The sequence below is a fragment of the Ochotona princeps genome, chromosome 8 (genome assembly GCF_030435755.1).
Source record: "Ochotona princeps isolate mOchPri1 chromosome 8, mOchPri1.hap1, whole genome shotgun sequence".
Classification (NCBI taxonomy): domain Eukaryota; kingdom Metazoa; phylum Chordata; class Mammalia; order Lagomorpha; family Ochotonidae; genus Ochotona; species Ochotona princeps.
In genome coordinates this window covers 69,466,313-69,490,490 of record NC_080839.1, presented here as the reverse complement: position 1 = coordinate 69,490,490, position 24,178 = coordinate 69,466,313, and the positions used below count along the sequence as shown (strand labels likewise).

General features: G+C 48.6%; 1 protein-coding gene across 1 annotated transcript; it reads right to left on the bottom strand.

Annotated features, from left to right (window-relative positions):
- Positions 1 to 923: 923 nt before the first annotated feature.
- Positions 924 to 19,404, bottom strand: MATN3 (matrilin 3). Its single transcript, XM_058667370.1, has 8 exons — positions 19,215 to 19,404; positions 15,543 to 16,109; positions 13,395 to 13,520; positions 11,811 to 11,936; positions 10,341 to 10,466; positions 7,897 to 8,022; positions 5,518 to 5,643; positions 924 to 1,069 (listed from the first exon to the last, which is right to left on the bottom strand). The coding sequence occupies exons 1-8, from the start codon at positions 19,402 to 19,404 to the stop codon at positions 924 to 926; spliced, it is 1,533 nt and encodes a 510-aa protein (XP_058523353.1).
- Positions 19,405 to 24,178: the final 4,774 nt, after the last annotated feature.

Below are 24,178 nucleotides of genomic sequence, written 5' to 3'. Positions count from 1 at the left end.
GTCATGTAATGTTAAAATGCAAAGTGTGATTAAAAATGCTTTGACTTAGAAATAAAAAAAAACGTTTTTTGCTCACATAAAATTTAGTTTGAATATCATGTCTTAGTAGGGGTAAGTGGAGCAATGATGTTATGAAGTTCTGATGAAAGGCATCATTGAACTATTTCTTCATTTGGTTCTCTGGAAATCTTACTTTCCCAGGGAATGCACCTTCGTAGTTTCAGGGTGAGTGAAAGGGATGATTTCTTGAATAAAATGAAGAGAACGATGATACTGAGATGGGAGATGGGGAACCAGAAGGCCAGTTGGTTCCAAGTAGCATCACGAGCAAGTGAAGGATTTGGAAATGGGTTCCTTTAAAACTGTGCACCATAGTCTTTTGCTGTTCTTAGGTTATTCCTCCACAATGTGGGTCCCATTCCTCGGAGGGGTAAAGGAGCAGCTGTTGCTGGTAACAAGTCTATAAAAAGTACTTCTCCCAAATTATTTCTTTGACTAGAGAATTTTGAAAGTCTCTGTTAGATGCTAGAATCTGCCTTTTGATCACTTTACAAGCCACAGTGAGCAACTCTGTAATCTGGATACCAGACCCCATTAATAAGCTGATTTATTCTGTGTATATACACATTACAAACCAAGAAAGCCATATTAAAGAATTATAGTATAGCCCACTCATCTTTACCAAAAAAAGGGGAGGAGGGGCTCGATTCAAAGCATACAAAAGAACTGAATGACATAGCATTAGTGAAAGAGTTGGGAAGCTTTTACAAGTAAGTATTAAATGAATAAAAATGGTACATCACTGGAAAACTATAAAAAACAAAACGATGCGTTACTGCTACTTGTCCTAAAACTTCACCATAGGACACTTGCTTGTGGACTATCATAAAATATTGGACTCAGTTGTAGTAACCAGTTTGGCTTCAAGCAGAAGCATAAAACTTTCCAGAAAGGATATGCTTGGTGTTGAGTCTCTGAAGATATGAGCTAACCTTCTCCTGGAACGCCACTGTGGCTTCACATCCACAGGCATCTTCCATGGAAATGGGACTCCGAACTTCTTCAACAGCTAAAGATACGGATAGTACACAAAATGTCAGAGCTGTCCGGGAAATACAACAAATCAAGAACTCCACAATTCAGTATTTTTCATTTTTAAGGATTCATATTTGAAGGAGTAGCAGTGGGGAAGATATCTTCCATGTATGTCTAATACCCCAATGCCCACGAGAACCAGAACCCCACCAGGTCAGTCAGTGGACGGGAACTCCATCCAGGGCAGAGCCCCAAGTTCATAGGTCATCATCTGCCACCTCTGAGGCACATTAGCAGGAAGCCCAATAGGAATCCTGGAGTAGCTGGGTCTTGATCCAGCCCCTCCAATGTAGGATGTAGCTTATACCACTGTGCTGCGACACCCACACACAATATTTCTATTTGCAAAACTTACCTAAAGGCATTTTCCAGGAGGCAAAAGGATATAGGGCAAAACAGAAGGAGAGAATCCTTTGGAAAATGAGTACCACAGAAAAATTTTGCATCAGGAGACACAGGGGAAATGTGTTTGTCAGAACCACTTGATGGTTACATGAGGGTCATTATATTATTCTCTATTTCTTTGTAATTGTCATAAATTATCCACAATAATAGAGTGTGGTTCTGAATTGATGAAAAGAATAGAGGATTCAGAGGTAAATTTACATTGATGTTCAATTGATTTTCAACAAGTATATCAATATAATAAGGGATAAAGAATGATCTTTTTGACAAATGATGCTTGGATAACTGAAGAGCTCCAGGCAAAGGAATGAACCTGGACTCATTTCTCACATATTTAAAAACAACAATGAGCCCAGTGCAGTAGCATACTGGCTAAATCCTCGCCTTGCAACTGCCAGGATCCCATACAAGCATAGGTTCATGTCCCAGATGCTCCACCTCCCATCCGGCTCCCTGCTTACAGTCTGGCAAAGCAGTAGAGGAAGGCTCAAGGTCTTGGGATCTGCACCCGTGTGGGAGACCCAGAAGAAGCTCTGGGCTCCTGACTTTCTATCGGCTCAGCTCTGGCCATAGCGGCCACTTGCGGAGTGAACCAGTGAATATAAGATCTTTCTATATATCTGCCTTTCCAACAAAATATAAATAAATCTTAAAACACACATACACACACAACAATTAACTCAAAACACAGTCCTAAATAAAAAGATTTAAAACTGTGGGGAGAGAACAGAGGAGTAAACCTTGCCTCTGCTGAACTGTTTCTTAGGGATAATACCAGAAAGCAAAAGCAACCAATGAAAGAATTGGATGTTATCGAAAACCTTTTGCTTAAAGGCCATTTTCAAGAAAGTGAAAAGATAAGCCCCAGAATAGGAGAGAAAAACCATCAATCACATATTCTATGATCATTTATAACAAGTGTCTGGAATGGATAATCTACTCAGACGTACTTAGTTCTCACCGGGCTCTGGGGGTTGGGAGGAACTGGACAGTGACTGCCAATACAGTGTAGGTTTCTCATTATCATAATAAAAATGTTCCAAAATTAGAGGTGACGTTAGAGCAGCTCTATGAATATATTTTAAAAATACCACTGCAATTGCTGAAATGTACTTTAAAGAGTAAATTGTGGGCCCGGCACGATAGCATAGTGGTTAAAGTCCTCGCCTTGAACGCACCGGGATCACATTTGGGCACCGGTTCTAATCCTGGCAGCTCCACTTCCCATCCAGCTCCCTGCTTGTGGCCTGGGAAAGCAGTCGAGGACGGCCCAAAGCCTTGGGATCCTGCACCCGCGTGGGAGACCCTGAAAGAAGTTCCTGGCTCCTGGCTCCGGATCGGCACAGCGCCAGCCGTTGTGGCCACTTAGGGAGTGAATCATCAGACAGAAGATCTTTCTGCATCTCCTCTCTGTACATCTGCCTTCCCAATAAAAAAATAAATCTTAAAAAAAAACGTAAATTGTATGGTACATAAATTACATTTCAACAAATTTTCTGTTTAAACAAGATGGGTGGGCATCGTGGTGCACAAGTTCAAGCAGCCATTTATGTCACCAGCAGCCCGTGTCAGAGTGCCAGCTCAAACCTTGGCTTCTCCACTTCTGGTGCAGCTTCCTGCTAATGTGCCTGGGTACACAGAAGCTGGTCAGGTACGGGGCCCCTGCCACCCACTTGACCAGAATGATGGAATTCCTGGCACAGGAGAGTTACTATGCAGATAAGATTCTCAAGCTTTCTCTCTCACTTCCCTTCAAATAAAATTAAGCAAGCTATTAAAAACTACGCACAGAAGTGCACAACTGAATGGTTGACCCTTTCTCCCCATCCCACCTGGCCTCAGACTTTACCATCTCAGTAAAGGCACCTCATCCTCCCGGAGCTGGAATCTGAAGTCCAGAAGGCATCCTTATCCCTGCCCCACTCCTTCTCTCATGTGCCAGCTTCCAGGTGAGCCCTCTGCATCCCACCCAATGACAGATCAGTTTCCTTCCAAGAGCCCTGGCGCAGCCTGCCTCCAGCCTGACCACAGCAATGGCCTCCTGGCCGTTTTCCCCCCAGCTTTCCATCTTCCCCAGTCCACCCCTCACACAGCTGCTGGAGTGACTTCAAAACAGAGACAACATTGTTGATTCACCCCTAAAGCCCTCCAGTGGCTCCCCGCAGCCCTTAAAACAAAATACCAACTCCTTTCCCTGGGGCCCAGACAGCATGAAAAGGCCCCTGCCTGCCTAACTCCCCACACTACCTCAGCCACACTTGCTCCCACTGCCTGTACTCCCATCACACAGAGCACCCACACTGCCTCTCCATGTGTGCAGCTACCACACGGGACTTTGCATCTTCTCCCTCCTTTCTGCCCCAGCACTCTAAGCGCAGTCTCACCACTAGTTTCCCCCAGCTCTTGTAAGCCAGCTCTGGAGAGACCCTGCCCCATGGAAGTTAGCTCATGTGCCCATCCTCTCAGTTCCCTGCTCTGTCCGCACTGCTGTTGCTGAACTAGTGAGTGCCATGCACGCTCTGTTCACAGCGTTCTGTGCTAGTGCCCAAAGCATGGTAGGTATTCCAATATGAACTGAATGGAAAAAGAGATGAGTGAAGGAACTAGAACATCATATTCTATGATGAGAGAAAAAGGAAATTCAATACAAGAGTAACAGAAAAAGGAGATAGAAATGAAGCCAGCTGGAAGTTCAAATTACAAACCTCCTTTGGGAATCTTTGACTTATGAAAAGCAACTTGTATAGGACACATATAAGCCATGAGGCATGATAAAAAATAAACACTATCAACATGGACTATGTCAATCAGTGGATTCTGGAGAGATTTCATCATGCTTGGAATGGCAAGACTGGCAGCAATTCATAACTGTTGAACTATCAAAACCACTTGCTCAGTGCCCTCGCAGCATGCCCCACATTGAGGACCTCAGATGGGTGGGAAGTTAGGTGGGGCTTCTCCTTTTATCTCCCCCTTTACCCCAGATACAGAAAAAAAGAGAATGTGGATATAATAATCTTACCCACTTTCCTGTAGCCCTTGAACCTTTGTGCCCTAATTAACCATATAAAGATTGTCAAAATAAATAAATCTTTAAAAATGGTTCAAAGGGTTAAAAAATTAATAAATAAATAAATACTAATAAACCTGCTGCCCAAGTGAAGAATAAAAAACAGATACTGCAAAAGGAATACTATATTAGAAAGGAAAAAGATAAGTACAATAAATGGGATGTTTGCAACACAAAAAGCAGCAAAGAAGTCATAATGTGAAAGGTTGCTATGGATCAACAAGAAAAACACAAATAACCCAATGGGAAATTTAAACAAAAAGACTTAGGTAGTGGTTCCAGATATGGAACTTCATGACTAATACTCAAAGTGCCTCATTAGAAATAAGGAACTGGAGAACATCAACTAGACAGGTAAATATGTAATCCAGCAAAACAAAAGGATGCGGTCCTCGGGCTTTTTAAGCAGGTGTGAGGGAAGTGGATCACAGCCAAAGGAGAACAGAGCAAGGATGGGGAATGTCAGGCAGTCTGATGAGATCAAACAGTCCCTGGAATGTCGAGCAGCACCACAGGATCCAGTGAGAAGGCGCAGATCTCAAGACAAATAGAACAGAAAAGAAGTTCTACAAGAAGGTGAAGCAGAACAGTATAACCAGGAGCTGGGGACAGTGAGGAAGGAACAATTATTGAATGGATACAAAGTTTGACACAAGGAAAAAATCCTGGAGATAGATGCTGGCAATTTTGTACCACTGAATGTAGCTAAAGCCACCGCACAATATGCTTAAAATGATTAAAACTGTAAAGTTGATGTTGCATGTATTCCACCACAATAAAAATGAAATCCAGTTTCAGATCCTCGCTTTATCTGGAGCCACCTGGGAACCCCTGGAGGCTGCTGACCAGGAGAAGGCCACAGCTGTGCTTGGGACTTGAAGAAAGGAAAACTCATTCCCAGCAGGGTCTCCCACGAAACAAAATCAGCCTGCAGGGCCCACCGTCACCTGAACACGTCTTCTGGTCTTCATTCAAGGAGTAGCCAGGAAAGCATTCGCAGCGGTAGGACGCCGTGCCATCGCTCACACAGACATGCTGGCAACCGTGAGTGCCCAGAGCACACTTGTCTCGCACTGGTCACGAGAGGCACAGGGAGGAGAGCAGACACAGTTAGCCCAGGAGAAAACATCGCAGACTTCTGGGAGAACAAAGCTTCAGGTTAGTGCCAGCGAGGGCCAAAGACAAGCCCTTGGAGGACAGCACATCAGCCTCAAGTTGTCGCTGCCACATCTCACCTCCCCTGGCCTCGCCGACCATCACAGACACCCCTTGCCTTCCTTTCTTTTGCGGATATCTGAGGCTGCCGCCTCTTCCTAACATACAGGGCCCCTGGGTTCGATTCTCTGCTCCAGCACTTACCTTTGCCTTCCTGGGAACTATCACCATCTCCAACATCAGCAGCTACTCGTGGGCTATCATCGCCACCACCACAAGTAATTTACCTAATTGTACAGGGAGCTAAGTTCAAGGCTGAGCAAACAGACTGCTGTTCAAGGGCCTGCTCTTGATGGCTTACAAAGTAGGACAGAGAACATGGACCTGGAGATACTCACAAGCACACAGACACAACCACAGACAGGGAGAAAAATCATCACAGTGTTAATGATATTAATAACCACGATGTGCACGGCTGGTAAGTAAGTGCACACTGTCTTCCACAAGGACATAATTTGTCAAAGAGAAGGCAGTTGGCCCCAGTCTGAGTGGTGTCCAGGGCTAAGTGCCAGACCAGCCTTTTGTCCAGTCTGACCTAGGACAAGTGAACACAGCAGTTCTCCTTAAGGAAAACCAAAAAGGTTGCTTGGGAGCTGCAATCTCTTCCTTTGCCACTGCATCCCATGACTCCCTGTTGTCTGTAGAACAGCTTCATCTAAGGTGCAAGGTTCTGTGCAAAAAAGCACCTTTCCAACCTTAACATGGATCACCATCATGACCATTTAGGTTGTGTTCAGCAAAATGCCTCCTAGCAGACTAGTCCCTCATTTCTTTACACCCTAGCTTAGTGCCTGCCCTACAGATTACCACAGGGAGGGCTTCCAGCCCCTGAACTGTACTGGAGCTCCATATTTAATTCACAATTCTTTCTGCCAATCACCAAGGATAAAGCAGGCCAGGAGGGGTGGTGAGACTCATGGTAGATGCCTCAGCTTTAGAACAGTTATTCACTATTTAAACATATTTGATACAGAGTAACTCAACCCATCTGTGCCTCAGTTGCCTCCTAAAGTTGCTGCTGCAATGATTAAAGGGATACATGCATCTCAGATGCCAAGGACTACACAAGCCCTAAACCAGGCCCTAAGGAGTGGTGGCTGCAGCTACCTGGGACCAGGTCCTACACAAGCCAGTCCCTGCCCCATGCTCTCAGCCCCTGGCCTGCCTCTCCTCTCTGGTCAAAACCTTTGCCACCTCTCAGCGCCCACTCCAGTCCCACTGCCCAGGTTCCTCCCAGTCTCTCCACACTCTACAACCCTCACCTTCTTAGCTCCTTACTCTCAACTTTCTGGAGGAGTTGGTTCTTGGCAACTGGACTGTGATTTATACTTCTGTCAGTCCTCACAGTGCTTGGTGCAATCCTGGACACAAAGCTACTCAATATGCACGGACTACATTTTCGAAGAAAGGGAGTGGGGATATGCTATATCCCTCCTTTATGTTGACAAGATCCCGGGACACAGGAGTGTCTGCTCAGGAAGAGGAAAAAATACATCAAATCTAAAAAGTATGCCAAGTCTAAAACACCACCTCAAGAACTGGTCATTTCTCTTAGGCACATTCTTCCATTTATAAATCTACCCTGTTTTGCCAATGAGTTTAAATCAAACTAATGAGGATTAGCAGTCCTGGCACTGGCTGCTTAGCCAAATCATAAGGCTCGGCTTCACCAAGACTAATCATGTAGAAGCGTCAGGGAAATGACTCGCTGTAGATTTCCTGGAACATCTGTGTGGGTCTAATTCAGGCCTTCACAAAGTCTCCTTTGCTAAAACAAGTCAGCTATAAGATGAATGCTGCAGTAGAGTTCCAGGCCAAGTTTTCACTGGAAAGCCATCAGTTCTGCCTATCACACCAAGTGGTTCTTGTCCAACTGACTTCCTCTGAAGTCTCTCATTGGTTTCAAGAGTCCCCAGTGTGCAGAGCAAGAAGTTTTTACCCATTTCTCAGTCATTTTCGGAAGTGACCTATGTTTGCAAAGCCCATTGGGCTCAGTACCCTTTGGGCAGGAAGTGCTTCCATCCCCACGTCACCTTGAAGCACCTCTCTCCTGGCAAGCTGGCTCCACTGCCCCGGAAATGACCAGAAAGAGCTCACTGCACGGAGCTTACCTGAACACGTCTTCTTATCTGCATTGAGAGTGTAGCCCTCATAGCACTCGCAGTGATGGGACCCGTCTCTGTCATTCACACAAAGGTGCTGGCACCCATGAGTTCCAGCAGCACACTTATCTTGAGCTGCCAAACAACGGTGCAAGAAAAGAGAAGGAAAATGTGAGTCTCTTATTATCCATTGATAGAAAACCTCTTATTTGCAACCCGAAATATGCAAATCAAAAGCTTTTTGGAAACTACTCAACACGATCAGCACAACCCATTCTAAGCAGAGGTTAGCTGGGTTAAATAAATAATTATTCTCAGACCATACCCAACTCCTTTTCAAAATCAACACTGAGCTTTCACAGTCTAAGTAGCCTAAATGTTTTCTAACACATTCCTTTTGGGTTCATTGCATTTATCTCAACTCAGAGGGATATCAACAGCTAGGTGGCTAATTGTTCTAGACATAAAACTCAAGTTTGAAGAAGTTAAGTTCACTCCTCTTCATCAAAGAAGCAAATGAGTCCATAGGAAAGGCACTAACCAGGAGCACCAGCAGAACTGGGACCCAAATTTGTACTCAGTTAAAAATATTTCCGTCTGGCGGAAATTAACGCTATCCTGTTTTCTTTTTTAAAGATTTATTCATTTTTATTAAAAAGACATTTATAGAGAGGAGATGCAGAGAGAAAGATCTTACATCAGCTGGTTCACTCCCCAAGTGGGTGCAACAGCCAGAGCTGAACTGATCTGAAGCCAGGAGCTTCCTCCAGGTCTCCCATGTGGGTCCCAGGCTTGGGCCATCCCCTACCGCTTTCCCAGGTCACAAGCAGGGAGCTGGATGAGAAGTGGAGCAGCCAGGACATGAACTGGCATCCATATGGGATCTCGGTGCATCCAAGGCAAGGATTTAGCCATGGAGCGATGGTGCCAGGCCCCTCTCCTTTCTGTTAACTCTATCTTTCAAATAAACCCTTACAAGCTGGGCTTCCACACTGCAGTTGGTTGTAAGCCTTAATCCCAGATTTCCCCAGTCTTTTGTCTTTTCTTACTGCCCGTTTGGAAAGCACTGGAAAATTATTTTGTAGGATGGCTGTCAGCTTGTGCTTCCTCATGGTTCTAAATTTCTAGCGAGATCTCTACAAATGTGCTGTTGTGTTCTCTCCCCTGTCAGGCGGTGCTGGAAGTCACCATGCCTCCTCATTGACAGTGTTAACATGGACCCTTGGTGGAGGCAGCGTCTGTTTTCACCATCATGAAGTCACTATCCTTCCCTTTGAGAATCATAAGCATCCTGTGGGCTATTACTTGATTTTAACGGACTAAACTGTGGCATTCAGAAAGGCTGCTCAGACTGAATACAGAGGAAAGGGACAACACAGCCATCCAAGTGAGCAGCTAGACACAAGCATAACCATTCCTACAAGAAAGAGCAGGGGCAGACTCTTGGTCTAGTGGTTAAGAAACTAGCCAATGTCCACATCCCCCATCATAAATGCCAGGGTTCAAGTACCAGGTCTGCTCCCAATTCTACCTACCTTTGTGGTGCACCCTGGCAAGCAGCAGGGTACAGTTCAAGTGCTTGAGTCTCTCCCACTCACATGGGAAACCCAGACTGAATTCCTGGCTGCTGGCTTCAGTCTGGCCCAGTCCCAGCTATGGTGGATATTTGCAGATGGGGGATCTCTGTCTCTCTGACTTTCAAAGAATAAATGAATAAATGCATTTTTAGGGCCCAGAGGCGTAGCCTAGCAGCTAAAGTCCTCACCTTGAACATGCCAGGATCCCATATGGTCGCTGGTTCTAATCCCGGCAGCTCCACTTCCCATCCAGCTCCCTGCTTGTGGCTTGGGAAAGCAGTCAAGCAAGGCCCAAAGCCTTGGGACCTGCACCCGCGTGGGAGACCCTCCCAGCTTCAGATCAGCGCAGCACCAGCTGTTGCGCTCACTTGGGGAGTGAATCATTGGACAGAAGATCTTCCTCTCTGTCTCTGCTCCTCTCTGTACTTCTGACTTTGTAATAAAAATAAATAAATCTTTTTTTAAAAAATGCATTTTTATTAGGGGTAGGCATTTGGCACACAGCACTCTTCTTAGAATGCCAACATCCCATATGGAACGCCTGGGTTTAAGTCCCGGTTCTACTTTCTAGTCCGGTTGCCTGATAAGGCGCACCCTGCGAGGCAACAGATGATGACTTAAGTACTTGGGTCCCTGCCACCCACATGGGAGACATGGATTAAATTCCCAGGTCTCTGTCTTGGCCTGGCCCAGCCCCAGCTATTGCAGGCATACGGCAAGTAAACCAGCAAAGAATGATCTCTCAATTAAATAAAAAGGAAGTGAGAAAAGCCCAAAGGTGGCAACAGAAGATAGCAGACCGAGATCCCAGGCCATGTCTTCTCGCAACCTGGGGTACAGAGACAACCGGGGTGCAAAGACTCCTCCTCCACTCACCCGAGCAAGTTTTCCTGTCTGCATTCAGGGTGTAACCGTTGTAGCACTCACAATGGTAAGAGCCAGTTCTGTCATTCACACAGATGTGTTCACAGCCGTGAGTGTTGCGGGCACACTTATCAATAGCTGATACATGAACAGGTAGAAAGGAAAACCACATGAAAAGTGACCAGTCACGAGCCACACTCTTGAACACACACAGTGACCATGAAACAGGCAGGGGCAGCTTGGCCCAGACAACACGGATTAGACTGGGAGTCGAGTACCGAGTATCTGGTTTGAGTCTTTTATGAAAAACTCCAGACAAGCCTTTTGTCCTCTTTGCATCTCAATTATCATGACCTACAAAACAAGCAGGTTGAACTAAATCATCTCTAAATTTTCTTCCTCTCCCATCCAAATTTAACCAGGCCCAACCTCGCTTCGTTTCTGAGTTCAGCAGACATGAGGGGCAGCCTCTCAAATACATTGTTCTCAGATATGAGTAAGAATTGGACGAGTCCGCACTCTTCAGTGATTGTGTGTAAGTGTTCTTGTGCCAGGTAAGTGAAGACTTGTCAAACTTCCCTCTTACATGCTCCAGGAACATCTAGGAGCCTAGAGAGGAAGCGGTAACTTACATTTAATTAAATCCAGAAAAATTCCAAATTCTATTTGATCTCAGTTTTCTCCCTTAGTTCCTTTTCAAGGAAAAATTTAAAATTTTTTTATTTCTTACTTTCCATTATATAGTTTTGTAGGTACAGAGCTTCCCCCTTCCCTGTATTTTTCAATAATACAGTTCTTCAGCTGCAGTCACAGTTCCAACATTCTGTTACTTGCTACGTCATGACATTGTAGGTATAGGCAATGGTAGAGAGCTTGATAGTTTTTGCCAAGGCATACTTAACAGTTCTATTGGGGACCTTCTTTTATTCAGGAGTAGGGATACATACTACAGTTTTTTGTTTCCCATTACTTTAGTCTCCATTATTCCATTGGTTTAGGAGATTACAAGTGTATGTTTACCTATATATTTTTTCTTTACCTATATATTTTTATTCTGAATTTTGTATTTTTTTTTGTCTTACATCAGAGAGAACATTTGATATCTGTTCAAGGGAAATTTTTGATAATCAGAAGTAAACCAGGCCAGCAGTGTGGCATTGTAGGTTGAGCCTGGGCATGTGGTGCCAGCATCCCACATGGGCACCAGTTGGAGCCTCAGCTGCTCCATTTCAAGCCAACTCCCTGCTAATATGCCTGGGAAGGCTGACAGTGGTCCCAAGAGCTGGAGGCTCCTGGCTCCTGGCTTCAGCTCAGCCCAGCCCTGCCAGTTGAGGCCATTTGGGGGAAGGAACCAACTGGTGGACGATCTCCCTTTCACTCTCTACCCGTCTCTCAGTAACTCGGTTTTTCAAATAAATTAACAAAAGGATTGTCGCCAAACCAGGAAGCTTCCAGCAGGCCTTGGCTCCCAGCACCCCTCACCTGAGCACGTTTTCCTGTCGGCATTCAGGGTGTATCCTTGGCTGCACTCGCAGTGGTGCCGGCCTTCCCCGTCGCTGATACACACGTGCTGGCACTGGTGAGTGCCCAGCACACACGGGTCCACAGCTGTGCAAGGCAGTGAGGGACAGCATCAACATGTAAGTAACAATTCAAACACTATCCCAGGCCTCCCAGACATGGCTCTGCCTTCACATTCCTCTCTAATGCTCTTAACTTCACACTAAAAACTATGACTATTGATTTTCTACCTCTGGCTTCTTAGAAGTATCACTCGGCAAGTAGGTCACTAATTTTAAAATGACAGATCCTGATATAGACTGTCGCTGTCCCGCAGCGATGGACTTGGTGCACGGAGCCGATAATAACACACGTGGACCCTGACTGATGGTCAAAAGCCGTAGTTTATTAGTGGCATCAAACTTTATGCACTGAGGGCCATACAGGATAAGGGAGGAAGTATTGAGCTCATCAACAAAACCATCAATGCTTTTGTTTGGAACTCTTTTGTCTTGTATATTCTACCAGATGTTCTCATATACATACGGTCCACTCAACTGTTCTTATGCAAATGATATCTCATCAGGTATATTCTCCTCCAAATATCCAAACAGCTGTAATCCTGTGCTCACTGACCTTCTATGATCACAATGTCCTCCTACAATAGACTATCAAAGAAGAAAGGGAATTTTTAATATGAATCCATGGATCATGCACTTGGACAATATACCCAGCATATCCACCTGCCCATGAAAAAGGCATCTGTTTCCCTGGCATATATAACAGGGAGACCCATCAAGTCCTGCCTGAACTACCAGGAGGTAGTTGTCCCGCTACAACCAAAACCTGGTTTCCCAGGGTTCAGTAATTTGTGTCACACAGAGGCAACACACACGTACCCTTTGGACCACCACTCATGCACAGATCGGCAATTGCACACATGTGAACATGAAAATGTTAAAGGACAGTTCGGGGAACTGCCTCCAGAATATGCAATGTGGGTTACAAAGCTCACATGGCTGTGTAACAGCAAGACCCTGGTGTCTGTAAGAATGGAGTCATGCGTTAAGTATAAACAAGTTTAAAAAAAATAAGGGAACCACAAAATTAATGCAATTAGCCAATGTACATTTTTTTGCTCCTGGATCCATTTACATCTGATTGGATTTTCCCAGTGATTTGCATTGAAAGATGAATCATGGGCCAATGTTGAGGTGTGATGGGTTAAGCCACCCTTTGTAATACCAGCATCCCACGTGGGCACCAGCTGGAGCCTCAGCTGCTCCACTTCGAGCCAGCTCCCTGCTAGTGTGTCTGGGAAGGCAGAGGGTGGCTCACGGGCTCGGGCCTCTGTACCCATCAGAGAGATCTGGAGGAGACTCTTGGCTCCTGGCTTCAGCTCAGCCCAGCCCTGCCAGTTGAGGCCATTTGGGGGAAGGAACCAACTGATCTCTCCCTTTCCAAGTAACTTGGTTTTTCAAATAAATTATTATTATTATTTTTAAGTAAGGGACTGTCCTCAAGCCAGGAAGCTTCCAGCAGGCCTTGGCTCCCAGCACCCCTCACCTGAGCACGTTTTCCTGTCGGCATTCAGGGTGTATCCTTGGCTGCACTCGCAGTGGTGCCGGCCTTCCCCTTCGCTGATACACACATGCTGGCACTGGTGAGTGCCCAGCACACACGGGTCCACAGCTGTGCAAGGCAGTGAGGGACAGCATCAACATGTAAGAAACAGCTCAGATACTTTGATACATCAGGGGCCAGCAGTGTGGCATAATTAAGCCACCACCTGCAGCACTGACATCCCATACGGGTGCCAGTTGGAGCCTCAGCTGCTCTGCTTCCAGTCTAGCTCCCCGCTGGCACACGTGGGGAACAGCAATCCTGCCCAAGCTCAGGCCCGTGCACCCACATGGCAGACCTGGAAGCCGTTGGGTTGCAGTCAGTCACTGGAGGAATGAGTCAGGGGATGTAAGATGAATCCCTGTCTCTGCCTCTCCTTCTTTCCCTCTTTTTATATAACTGCCTTTCAAAAGATACACCTTACCAAAAAAAAAAAAAAAAAGTGAATCAATGAGTTTAGTCATGTCTGAGGAACCAAGGAGGGCTGTTGGGGGAGGCTGGCACCCCCAGGCAGGTAACCCAGCCCTTGGCAAAAGGACAAAGCAAATAGGTGCCCAAGAAGGGCCTTTTCACACAGGATTTTTTTTCTTTTGCACAGGGAAGACATCTCTTCCCCACAAACAAGCAGGTCTTTTGTACCTTAAAGGACTCACCACTTGTTACTTTATGGCTTTCAAGCCCAACCCCGGGTGCTGGCTCCTAGACCCACCTCTGCCGCAGGCCAGCCTCCCCAGGCTCTGGCCTACCAGTAAGCATGGGGGGCCTTCTTGAGAGAAAGACACTTTCTTTTGTAACTTGATGCAAGCCAAGGAGATGCCACCAAAGCTAGGGACAGCTTGTGAAAGCCCAGTGTGCTATGACAAGACAGGAGTGTCCTAGCCAGGGCTGGCTGAGACAAAGCCAAGCTTTGCCCCAAACCAAGACTTCATCTCCCATTCCCTTACAAACCAGTCAGTGGAGTCTCCCACGGATTTCAATGGAACGTCTCCTTGAAAGCTACAGCTGTCAGACACTCAGTTGCTGTTTCCCCTTCAGCCCAGGAGTGTTACTCGATGGCCGCGAGGCGCTACTGCTCTCTTCAAACCATCAGCGATGAACATGTACATGCATGCTGATTACACAATGTGGACTCAATCATATGGCAAAACAGGTAGCTCTGTTTAAAAATTTGCCTGAACTAGAAATTGGTCTACAGCTCCTTGGATAATTCCATTAGAGAGCTTCAAAAAGATATCTCCAAAAGATAAATAAAAAAGCATTGAATCCCACACTTTATAATTCTAATCAGTGACTGAAAATAAACTTTGCCCTTGAATCAATTCTATGCATGGATTTGGCTAATTTATGCTTTAAAAAAAATCAAATGGGATGAGTAATATTCATCTTCACCCTGTGTGCTAAAGGAACAAAGGCATACGTAGAGACTAACGTAAGGATTTTTGTGTTTTCAAGGTCTGCTCCTTGCTGTCTCACAAGTGTGCCTGACCCCAGTTCCTTCCGTCTCAGAGAAACCATCAGAGCAAGAGCCCAGCTGAAAAGCAAGTCCCTCTCTGCACATGTACCCTCAAGGGCCACTCTGGACCCAAGGCTGCTGGTCCCCCACAGACAGCCAAGGCTCCCTCGTTCTGATGGAGAACGACTGGGCTTCTGTGAAACTTCGAGATGGTGAAGTGAAAGGAAATATTGGGGAGGTGTGGGGAGAGTACACTGGAGAGGCAGGGGCGCTTGAGAGCGTTATCTTTATTTTTGCTTTATTTTTTTCTGACCTCATAGGGCAACGGCTGAATTTTTTGGTGTGTTTTTTTTTTTAAACAGCTGGGTTATTTATGCTGGACATTTCCAGGCCTTCCCACTTCTAACGCAAACATGAAGATTTTACAAGCAAACCAAATTACATATAATGCAGCTCTATATTCCCACACCAACAGAGTTGTGTTTCAAGTGGTAGAAGTCAACCAAAAAAAAAAAGAAAGCACTGCATAGATTTAAATTTTCCATAAAATTGCTACCAAGAAGAAAATGAATACAACTATTTTATCCCTGGGTACCTAATGTTTGCCTATAATACCCTAGAAAGATCCAGCAACTTACCACAGAAGGTTTTCTGGAATCTGGAGGAAAGTTTCTCAATGACCCCGTAGGTTTCCACGTAGAACACGTGCTCCTCCAAGGGTTTGCTAGCCATCATCCTAAGCGACTCCCTGTCTGCCCGGTCTACACCCACAGCATAGAGCTCAATGCCGGAGGCCCGGGCCCGAGCCGCCACCTCGTTGACCTGGTCCTGGGGTCTACCGTCTGTCACGATGATGGCCACCTTGGGGATGTTGGCAGCGGGTCCCCGGGCTCCAGCCTGTACCGTGAAAGCTTCCTCCATGGCTGTCTGGATGGCCAGCCCCGACATGGTGCCAGTGGAGAGGGGCGTGATCCGAGCCACGGCCTGCTTCAGGGACTGCTTGTCCGAGTGGGTCTGGAGCTGGAACTCGATCTTCACGGTGCTCGCATAGTTCACCACCGCCACACGCGTCTCGGTCTCCCCGATGTCCAGGGTGTCGATGATCCGCGACACGAAGGTTTTCACCTTCGTGAACTCCTCGGGCCGGACGCTGCGAGAACTATCGATGATAAACACCAAGTCCAAGGGCCTGCTCTTGCAAACACCTGCAAAGAAGGGTGTGGGGCAGAGAGGACAGTCCTCACTCCGAGAGGAACGCTAAAATGCCAGGAGGCCAGGCAGGGTGCAGCTCCCATTCCCAGCACCATCTCCAATCTGGGTATTGAAAGCCTTGATACTCAGCAGCCCCTGACATCCATACACAAAGAGCTATGGAGTCTCCCGCAATTCCCATATATAGGTACTTCGACCTTCAGCCTTCGAGGTTCCTCACAACTCCTGGGAGTAAATGGATCCCAGGCACCTGGGATTCTTGGGCACCGGGGCTATTTGATGGGATGAGATCAAGTGTCCCTGAGCAGGGGCCATGGCAGTCAGAGCTGCTCTGTGGAGTCTGGGCCTCCCTCACTCAAGCACTGAACAAGCGAAAGGTGAAAAGACCACAGCTTGATCTGCCAGACGTCTATTCCACCTCTGACCTCCCGAGCTGGTCCTGTGCTTGGGGCCAGCCCGCAGCACCCCACTTCCCACTCCTCCCCTCTTCTGCTCATCCATTCAGCAGGGCTTTCTGTGTGAGAAGCCTGAGCAGCAAGGCAGCCCGAGGCCAACCTCAAGGTGCTTGGGTCTTCTCTACTCAAAGCACCTGGCACATTGTGCTCACACTGGAGTTCGGTGTTCCTCTATTCTCTCCTGTTCTCAGCTCAACTGGTAAGCCCTGGATGAGGACCACAGAGCTACTTATTCAAGCTATTCCCCCTTGTTGCTCAACACACACACACACACACAACCCTAAATGTAAATGAGATCCTTGGGAAGGAAGTGCCAATCAGTGCTGATGCTACCCCACGAAGGCAATTCCTTCCCAAGAAAGGCATTTATTCTTTAAGAATTGAAAATTACTCTTGGATTTACCACATTGCCTGAAGGCATTAGGGAAGCAGTACCTTGCTTTCAGTCACACATCAGGTGTGACCACAGGTGCCCACGTGACAGCCTTGGGAAGCTGCACATGCTTTCGTGCCCATTCTACAGATGAGAACCCTGAGCTTCAGAGAGATGGGAGGCCTGGAAAGCAACGGAGCATGAACGGGGCTCCAGGCTTCCTGACTCCCAACCTTGGGCTGTGTGCTGCATGGAAGCTGCACATGTGTGAGTCCACGTTTTCCACCACACACAAAAAATAAATCAACATCAACTCATGTTGACCTTGGGCCACCACCAAGAAGCGTGCTTAGTTCAGACCAAGGGAATTTTAAATCTTTCCTTAAAGCAGCCTTTGAGAGTCCCATGGATCAGGAGCAAGGAAGAACAGGGTAGAAAGCCTGACCTGGAAATGGTGTAAAAGGGAGGGGGTGATGAGACAAATCCTCGCATGGCCAATGCTCTCACTGAGAGCCAGAGCCTTAGAGCTCACACCTGCGCTCTTCTTTCCTTCACTCTTGGTTTTCCACACTGAACCCTCTCTTCAGGGGGCTACACACAGGAGGCAGGAAGGCACAAAAACGGCCCATCAGTGGCCAACAGGTTAGTTTATGTAGCAGAGACCCTCCAGGTGTGATGAAGTCCCCCAGGGAAGGAGAGGAAGGATTCCAGCGGATCCAGAGCAAGGCCCCATCACGCAGAGGAGGGGTGATGTCTATCTGAAAGGCAGAGTGGCAGATGCAGGGATGGGGAAACAGACGGAAAAGGAGATATTTAAATCACTGCTTCACTTCCCAAGCAGACTCAAAGGCGCAGGGCTGGACCAGGGACCAGGAACCAAGAGTCAGGAGCTCCATCCGGGTCTCCCATGGGACTAGCAGGGTCCCAAGCACTTGAGCCATCTTCTCCCTTCCCAGGTGCATTAGCAGGGAGCTGGATCGGAAGCAGAGCAGCCAGAACTCAACTGGCACTCTGACAGGGAATGCCATCGCCACAAGTCGCAGCTTCATCCTCTGTCACAACGCCAGCCCCAGTGAGTTATTTTTGAATCTCACTCCCATTTACCAAACAGCAGTAACTGAATCCTCAAGAATAGAGAAAGTGAGAAAGGGTTTCCATACTCACACCATCGCCAGTTTCCCATAGTGCTGCTAGAAGCTAGAGGACAGGACACAGCTCAGTCACTCCCAGCTGCCATAGGAAGAGTATGCAAAGTGGGTGGGCTGTGCTGTGAATGAAGGGACTGGCATCCAAGACAGGGAAAGGCTCTCACAAGGAAACGACAAGGCCACTGGGGCAGGGTCGCATCTCTGAGGGACTTGAGGCAGGAATAAGGTAAAGTTAATTTCCAGAAGGAGGGAGTCTCCCCCGCCCTGGCCACCAGTCAAATCTATCCGCTTGGGCTGCTTTCCCCCTTCAAACACTGGGACCGACTGATGGCAGGTGGTCCTCCCTTAAACTCCTTCTCAGCTGGGCCAGAAACACGCAGGAGGAACAAAACCTGCCAATCAACCTGATGCACGTGCGCAGCATCTTGATGCGCTGGACCGCCAGGGTCGGGATGCGGGCAGCCCCTCCCAGAGAGATACAGCAGCTGGTCTTTGGGCAGGGAAAATAGAATCTCCCTTGCCTGGGAGGCTGAACCGCTGGCAAGAGCCCTCGTGTGGGGTGTGGGAGCCCTGAGCTTTTCTCGGGGTTCTGGTCCTGCTTTGCGGGTGCTTTGGCTGTGGCAAGCCTCAAGTCTCTGGACCTAACAGCTGAGCCGCCTTGGGAGCTTCGCTCTGCCAGTCTCAGAAACCCATGACAGACAGGGAAGCAATGGTCGGCAAAGAACCCAAGGCATCCTGAGGGACTCTGGAGCTGATTAGGAGGAGGAGGACGGGGTTGAGCTGTCCTCCAGGACGCCTCCAGGATAGCCGTCAGCGGCGGACTCCTCGGGTTTCCTTCCCGGCCTCTCCCCCGGTCCCCATGCCCACCCTCCAAGCAGGGTCTCCTGGAACACCAGAGAGCACGGGGAGGGGAAGGACCCCCACAGAATCCTGGACAAGGGCGAGGGAGGACAGGAGAAATAAATGGGACGAGGCGAAGAGGGCAATCCCGAGGATGGGGTGCCCGAGTTTGAGCCCTGGTCAGTGTGGGGCCAATGTGCGAAGGATGCGCGACTCTCCCGCTTCCCTGGCCGCCCCAGCCCAGCCTTGTCGGCCGCCCTCGGCCGGGCCGCCTTCCCGTACCTGCCGAGTACGGCGCCGGAGGAGACGCCGCGGGTGCGGGGCTGCCCGCGGGCCCGCGGGTCCCCAGTCTCCGGGAGCCCGACTGGGTCAAGGGGCCGGGGGCCGGATGACACGGCGGCGGCGGCAGCAGCAGCAGCAGCAGCAGCGTTGGAAGTGTCCAGAGCAGCGGGAGGAGGCGCGGGAGCTGCATGGTGGGCACGGCGAGCACTGGCCTGGGGCGCGCGCGGAGGCGGACAATTTAAAGGGCCCGCGGCCGGGGACCCCGCCCCGGCGCCCCTCGCCACGCCCCGGGCCCGCCCGCGGCGCCCGGGGAGCCCGGCCGGCGCATTCCGGCGGCGGGAGCGGAATGTCTGGGGCGCGGCGGCCAGCGGCGAGGCGAGGGACGCTGGCCCGGGCCGCAGCCCACGGACCCTCCGCTTCCCCTGCCAACCCCCTGGAACCCGCGGGCGCACCGCCTACCGTCTACGCGCGGGGTTGCGGGTCTCCAGATCCCGCCGCTGCGAGCCCTTGCGCCTCACCCTGCATTCCTTTCCTGGGCCAAAGTCATTCAAGCATTGCTGTGGGCTCCTGTTTTTCAACGAGGCCTCACAAACTCTAGCATAGTGTACAGAAACGCTTTCATCCCTTTTCAAACAGCCATAAACGTTTGGCCTTGCACGGCCGGGAATAGAAACTCAAGCACGCACCTCCCGCCCCAAAGCCCCGGTGGGCCGCGGGGACTACCTGCACCTCCCACCTGGCTGGCGCCCTGCTCCCTTCGCCGCCTCTCTCCCCGCCACTGCTGGGGCTGGAAGCTGCCCCCGGGGACCCTCTCGCCTTGATGGAAGACGGGCAGTGCTCTGAGGAAACCAGGAAGACTTCTGAAGCCCGGTGGGATTGTGGCTGGGTCTTCTTCCACAGCGTCCCCAAGTGCCCTTGCACAAACCATCCTCACCTGGTAACCTGACGCTCTCTTGTCGGATTTGTTCGCGGTGTTCACAGCAGATCCTATACAGCAGCCAAGAGGTGAGGGCAACCTGGGCTTGCCTTTGGATGAACACGTAAGGAAAATCTGGCCTCTAGAAACAGAGTGCCTTAGTGGTTGCCAGGGGCTGGGGGAAGCAGGAATGTGGGAGTGGTTTAACCATTAAGATTTGGGGCCTGGTGTGATGGCTCAATGGCTAAATCCTCACCTTGCAAGCACTGGGATCCCCAATGGGCACTGGTTCATGTCCTGGCTACTCCACTTCCCATCCATCTCCCTGCTTGTGGTCTGGGAAAGCAGCAGAGGACGGCTGCTTAGGACTCTGCACCAGTGTGGGAGACCCAGAGGAAGCTCTGGCTTTTGCAGCCATCTGGGGAGTGAACTAGCAGATGGAAGATCTTTGTCTCCTCTGTGTAAATCTGACCTGCCTTTCCAATAAAAATAAATCTTTAAAAATAAAAGCTTATGATTTTGGCTTTTGCGAGATTAGAAAATGACACAGTGATGTGAATATACTGTTATGGTTGAAATGGGGGCCCACTAGTTCCTGAGTTAAACACTGGATGGCCCCCCAACTCCAGTCAATAAGGCTCACCGGGCGAAGCCCCCACCTGAAACACCCGGCATCCCATACTGGAGCACCAGTTTGCATCCCAACTGCTCAACTTCCAATCCAGCTCCCTGCTACTGAGCCCGGGAAGACAATGGACAATGGCCCGAGTGCCCGGGCTCCTGCACCCACATGGGAAACCTCAATGCAATTGCAAGTGTGGCGTGTCAGCCTGACCCCTAGTCCCAGTCCTGGCAGCCATTTGTGGAATGAACAAGTGGATGGAAGTTCTCTCTGTAACTGTCTTTTAAATAAATAAACAAATCTTTAACATTTAAAAAAGAGATGAAACTGAATCCTCAAATTCTTATCTTATGGCTTGGCAGAGGCCCAGGGAGGTAGGATTAGATGAGGTTATGAGGGTGGTAGTGTTGGTGGCTTTAGGAGGAGGGACAGAGCAACAGAGCTGCCAGGCAGGGTCTGTGTAGCCATATGCTGCCCACTGGACTGTAGACCCCAACTCCACAGAAGCAAGGCCTCACTGTTTCGTAGCCCATGCAGGGTCATTGTCAATGTTAGGACAGAGAATCACAGCTGGAAGGTCTAGGTCAGGGCTGACACTGGGCCTTGCCACAGCAGGGTAGGCAGGAATAACATCCCAGGCTGGCTAATGCGAAGAGGAAAGGCTCTGCCAAGTTCTACTTCACTGAGCAACCGCAATAGGTTCTATGCTGGCAGCTCAGCCCAGTAACATCGGAAAATCAGTTTTTCACAGCCTTTCCCCAAGGGGACCACTGCTGCCTGGCACCAGGTGGGGCTGCCCATTTTGATAATGCTAGTCAGTGAATCTCAGGAGGAATTGTATCTAATTCACTGTTAGTCTTCTGCCCAGGAAGATGGAAGAAAGGGGAGGAGAAACAGTGGGGCAGGGGAGGTCTAAATGTAACCTGGACACTCTGATCCTGTCTGGACAGGTGCCTATCTGATCTGAGTCATGTCCTACCCCATTAAACCTCGCTGTCTTACCATTCCTCTGTGTCACATCTGAATTCCTGCACAAAGACAAGAACCTAGTCTACTCCTCTCCACTAAGCAAGCTCATTCGTTTTTTTAAAAGATTTATTTATTTTTATTGAAAAGGCAGATATACAGAGAGGAGGAGAGACAGAGAAGATCTTCTGTCGGATGGTTCATTCCCTGGGTGGCCGCAATGGCTGGAACTGAGCCAATCCGAAACCAGGAGCCAGGAATTTCTTCTGGGTCTCCCACACAGATGGGAAGTGCGGCCACTGGGATTAGAACTGGTGCCCATATGGGATCCCAGCATGTTCAAGGCGAGGACTTTTAACCACTACGCTATCGTGTCAGGCCCTGTTTTTATTTTTATCTTGGCCTGCTTTGTAGTTGTAGCTGGAGACTGGGCCCTGACATCATAGCTATACTGAAGCTAAGTTCTCATGCAAATACGTCACTGGGTCACTTCCAACAATGTCAATATGTTGTTTTTGCAGTTATCAAAGGCTGGGTTTTCATTCAGACACTGGCTAGATCCACTGTTGGTAACTGCTGCTCCCACACCCCAGGGTCTTATTACAGCAAGCACTAGTCTATGTCCTGTGCTTCATCTTGGGTCCCTGACATAATGGACAGCTCTAGTCTGGGATCTGTTGGTCCTGAGGAAAAGGTAAGGAAAGGTGGCAGAATGACATGGCAGATTTGCAGGTAAATGGTAAACCAGTTGCACTAAGCAAGTTGAGTGAGGCTGAGGTCCACAGTGGGCAGGGTGACCCCCTACTAGAGGGACGGCGAACCTTTAGGAGCTGTAAGAAGACCTGGCACAAGTTGTCTATCCATTGTTGGTCATGGGGGTGGAGAACAATTGCTTCTCCCAGAATGTTCCAGGAGGACTTTTTGGCCTCTGAAAATCCGTATCAGCTTCTCAGCAAGAGGCCCTGTATGTGGGCTGATCTGATCCTAACCAACGTCAGGCAGCTTTCCCCCTTCTTACCCATGTAGTCCCTGTGACTGAATGTTCCTGTGGCTTGGTTCCTGGAGTAGGCGCACTGTACCACCCTCAGCCTGGAAGAATGGGAAGCATGCTGAACTTTTTCCAGCAAGCTGCCCCTCTTTGCTCACCATCCACAGCCCAGCTCCAAAGGCTCCCAGGGCACACACAAGCCCTGGGTAAGTTACATCCCAAGATGCATTCCTTTCACGTCCCGCACTTACCACATCCAGTCGTTCTATTTAAAGATGCTTCCGACTGAAGTCCGTTCTTACCATGTACAACGGACACCTTTGGGAAGGAGGCTTGTGGTGCACATGTCCTACTGAACTTGAACAGAGATTTCTAAAAGGCAGAGATTTGGGACCTCACCTCCAGACCCTCTGCTTCATATGGTTGGGGGCTGGGCCAGGAATCAGAACTTAAATCTCTGGAGACACCTGCCAATCAGAGGAAGTCTGTCATATCTGGTTCTGATGGCGCTGGCAGCAGGAGCTGGCCTGCACACTAAGAGCAGGTGCAAGACAACTGCACAGGGTCTCGCTGCTCCCTTCTTACAGGCAGGTCCTACTGAGGGCTGGGTCTGTGGTCATGAGTCTCTTGGGGCCAGGGAGTCACTGTCCTTTCTCCTCCTTCCCTTTGCCTCCAAGATCTGTCCCTTCTTGACCTCTTCCTCCTGTCTTCATTCCACATCCCCAGGAAAAGTACTCTTTCAAGTGCACTATTGATTCAGCACACTGAACACGAAGGCCTCTCAGAGTTCACGCTGCGTTCCTCCCAGCAGGTGCCCGTTCCAGTGAGGCGGGGACACAGTCTTGGTTTTAGAGCAAGGCTCCATCTCCTCGGATGCTTCCTTCTCTTTCTTCTGCACTCCACAACAGTATGGAACTCTACAGTCTCCTTCTGGGTCAGCTTTTGCAAAATTATAATGTATTTTTTTCCTTATTCTAAAAGCAGCATATACTTACTATAGGGAATATCAAAAGTCATATAAGCAAAATAAGAACAAACATACACTATCACTTAACAATAAGATGCGTGACATTCTTCATGTTCTGCTCACATACTCCTATGTTTTCATTAAAGGGAAGCTCAACTGTATTTCAGCCTCGTAACTTGCTTTCTGTACTTAGTATACAGTAAACATTTTCCTGTTGTAAGTATTCTTTTTTAATTTATGTATTTTTTATTACAAAGTCAGATATACAAAGAGGAGGAGAGACAGAGAGGAAGATCTTCCGTCCAATGATTCACTCCCCAAGTGAACGCAATGGCTGGTGCTGCGCCGATCCAAAGCCAGGAATCAAGAACCTCTTCTGGGTCTCCCATGCAGGTGCAGGGTCCCGAGGCTTTTGGCTGTCCTTGACTGCTTTCCCAGGCCACAGGCAGGGAGCTGGATGGGAAGTGGAGCTGCCGAGATTAGAACCGGCACCCATATGGGATCC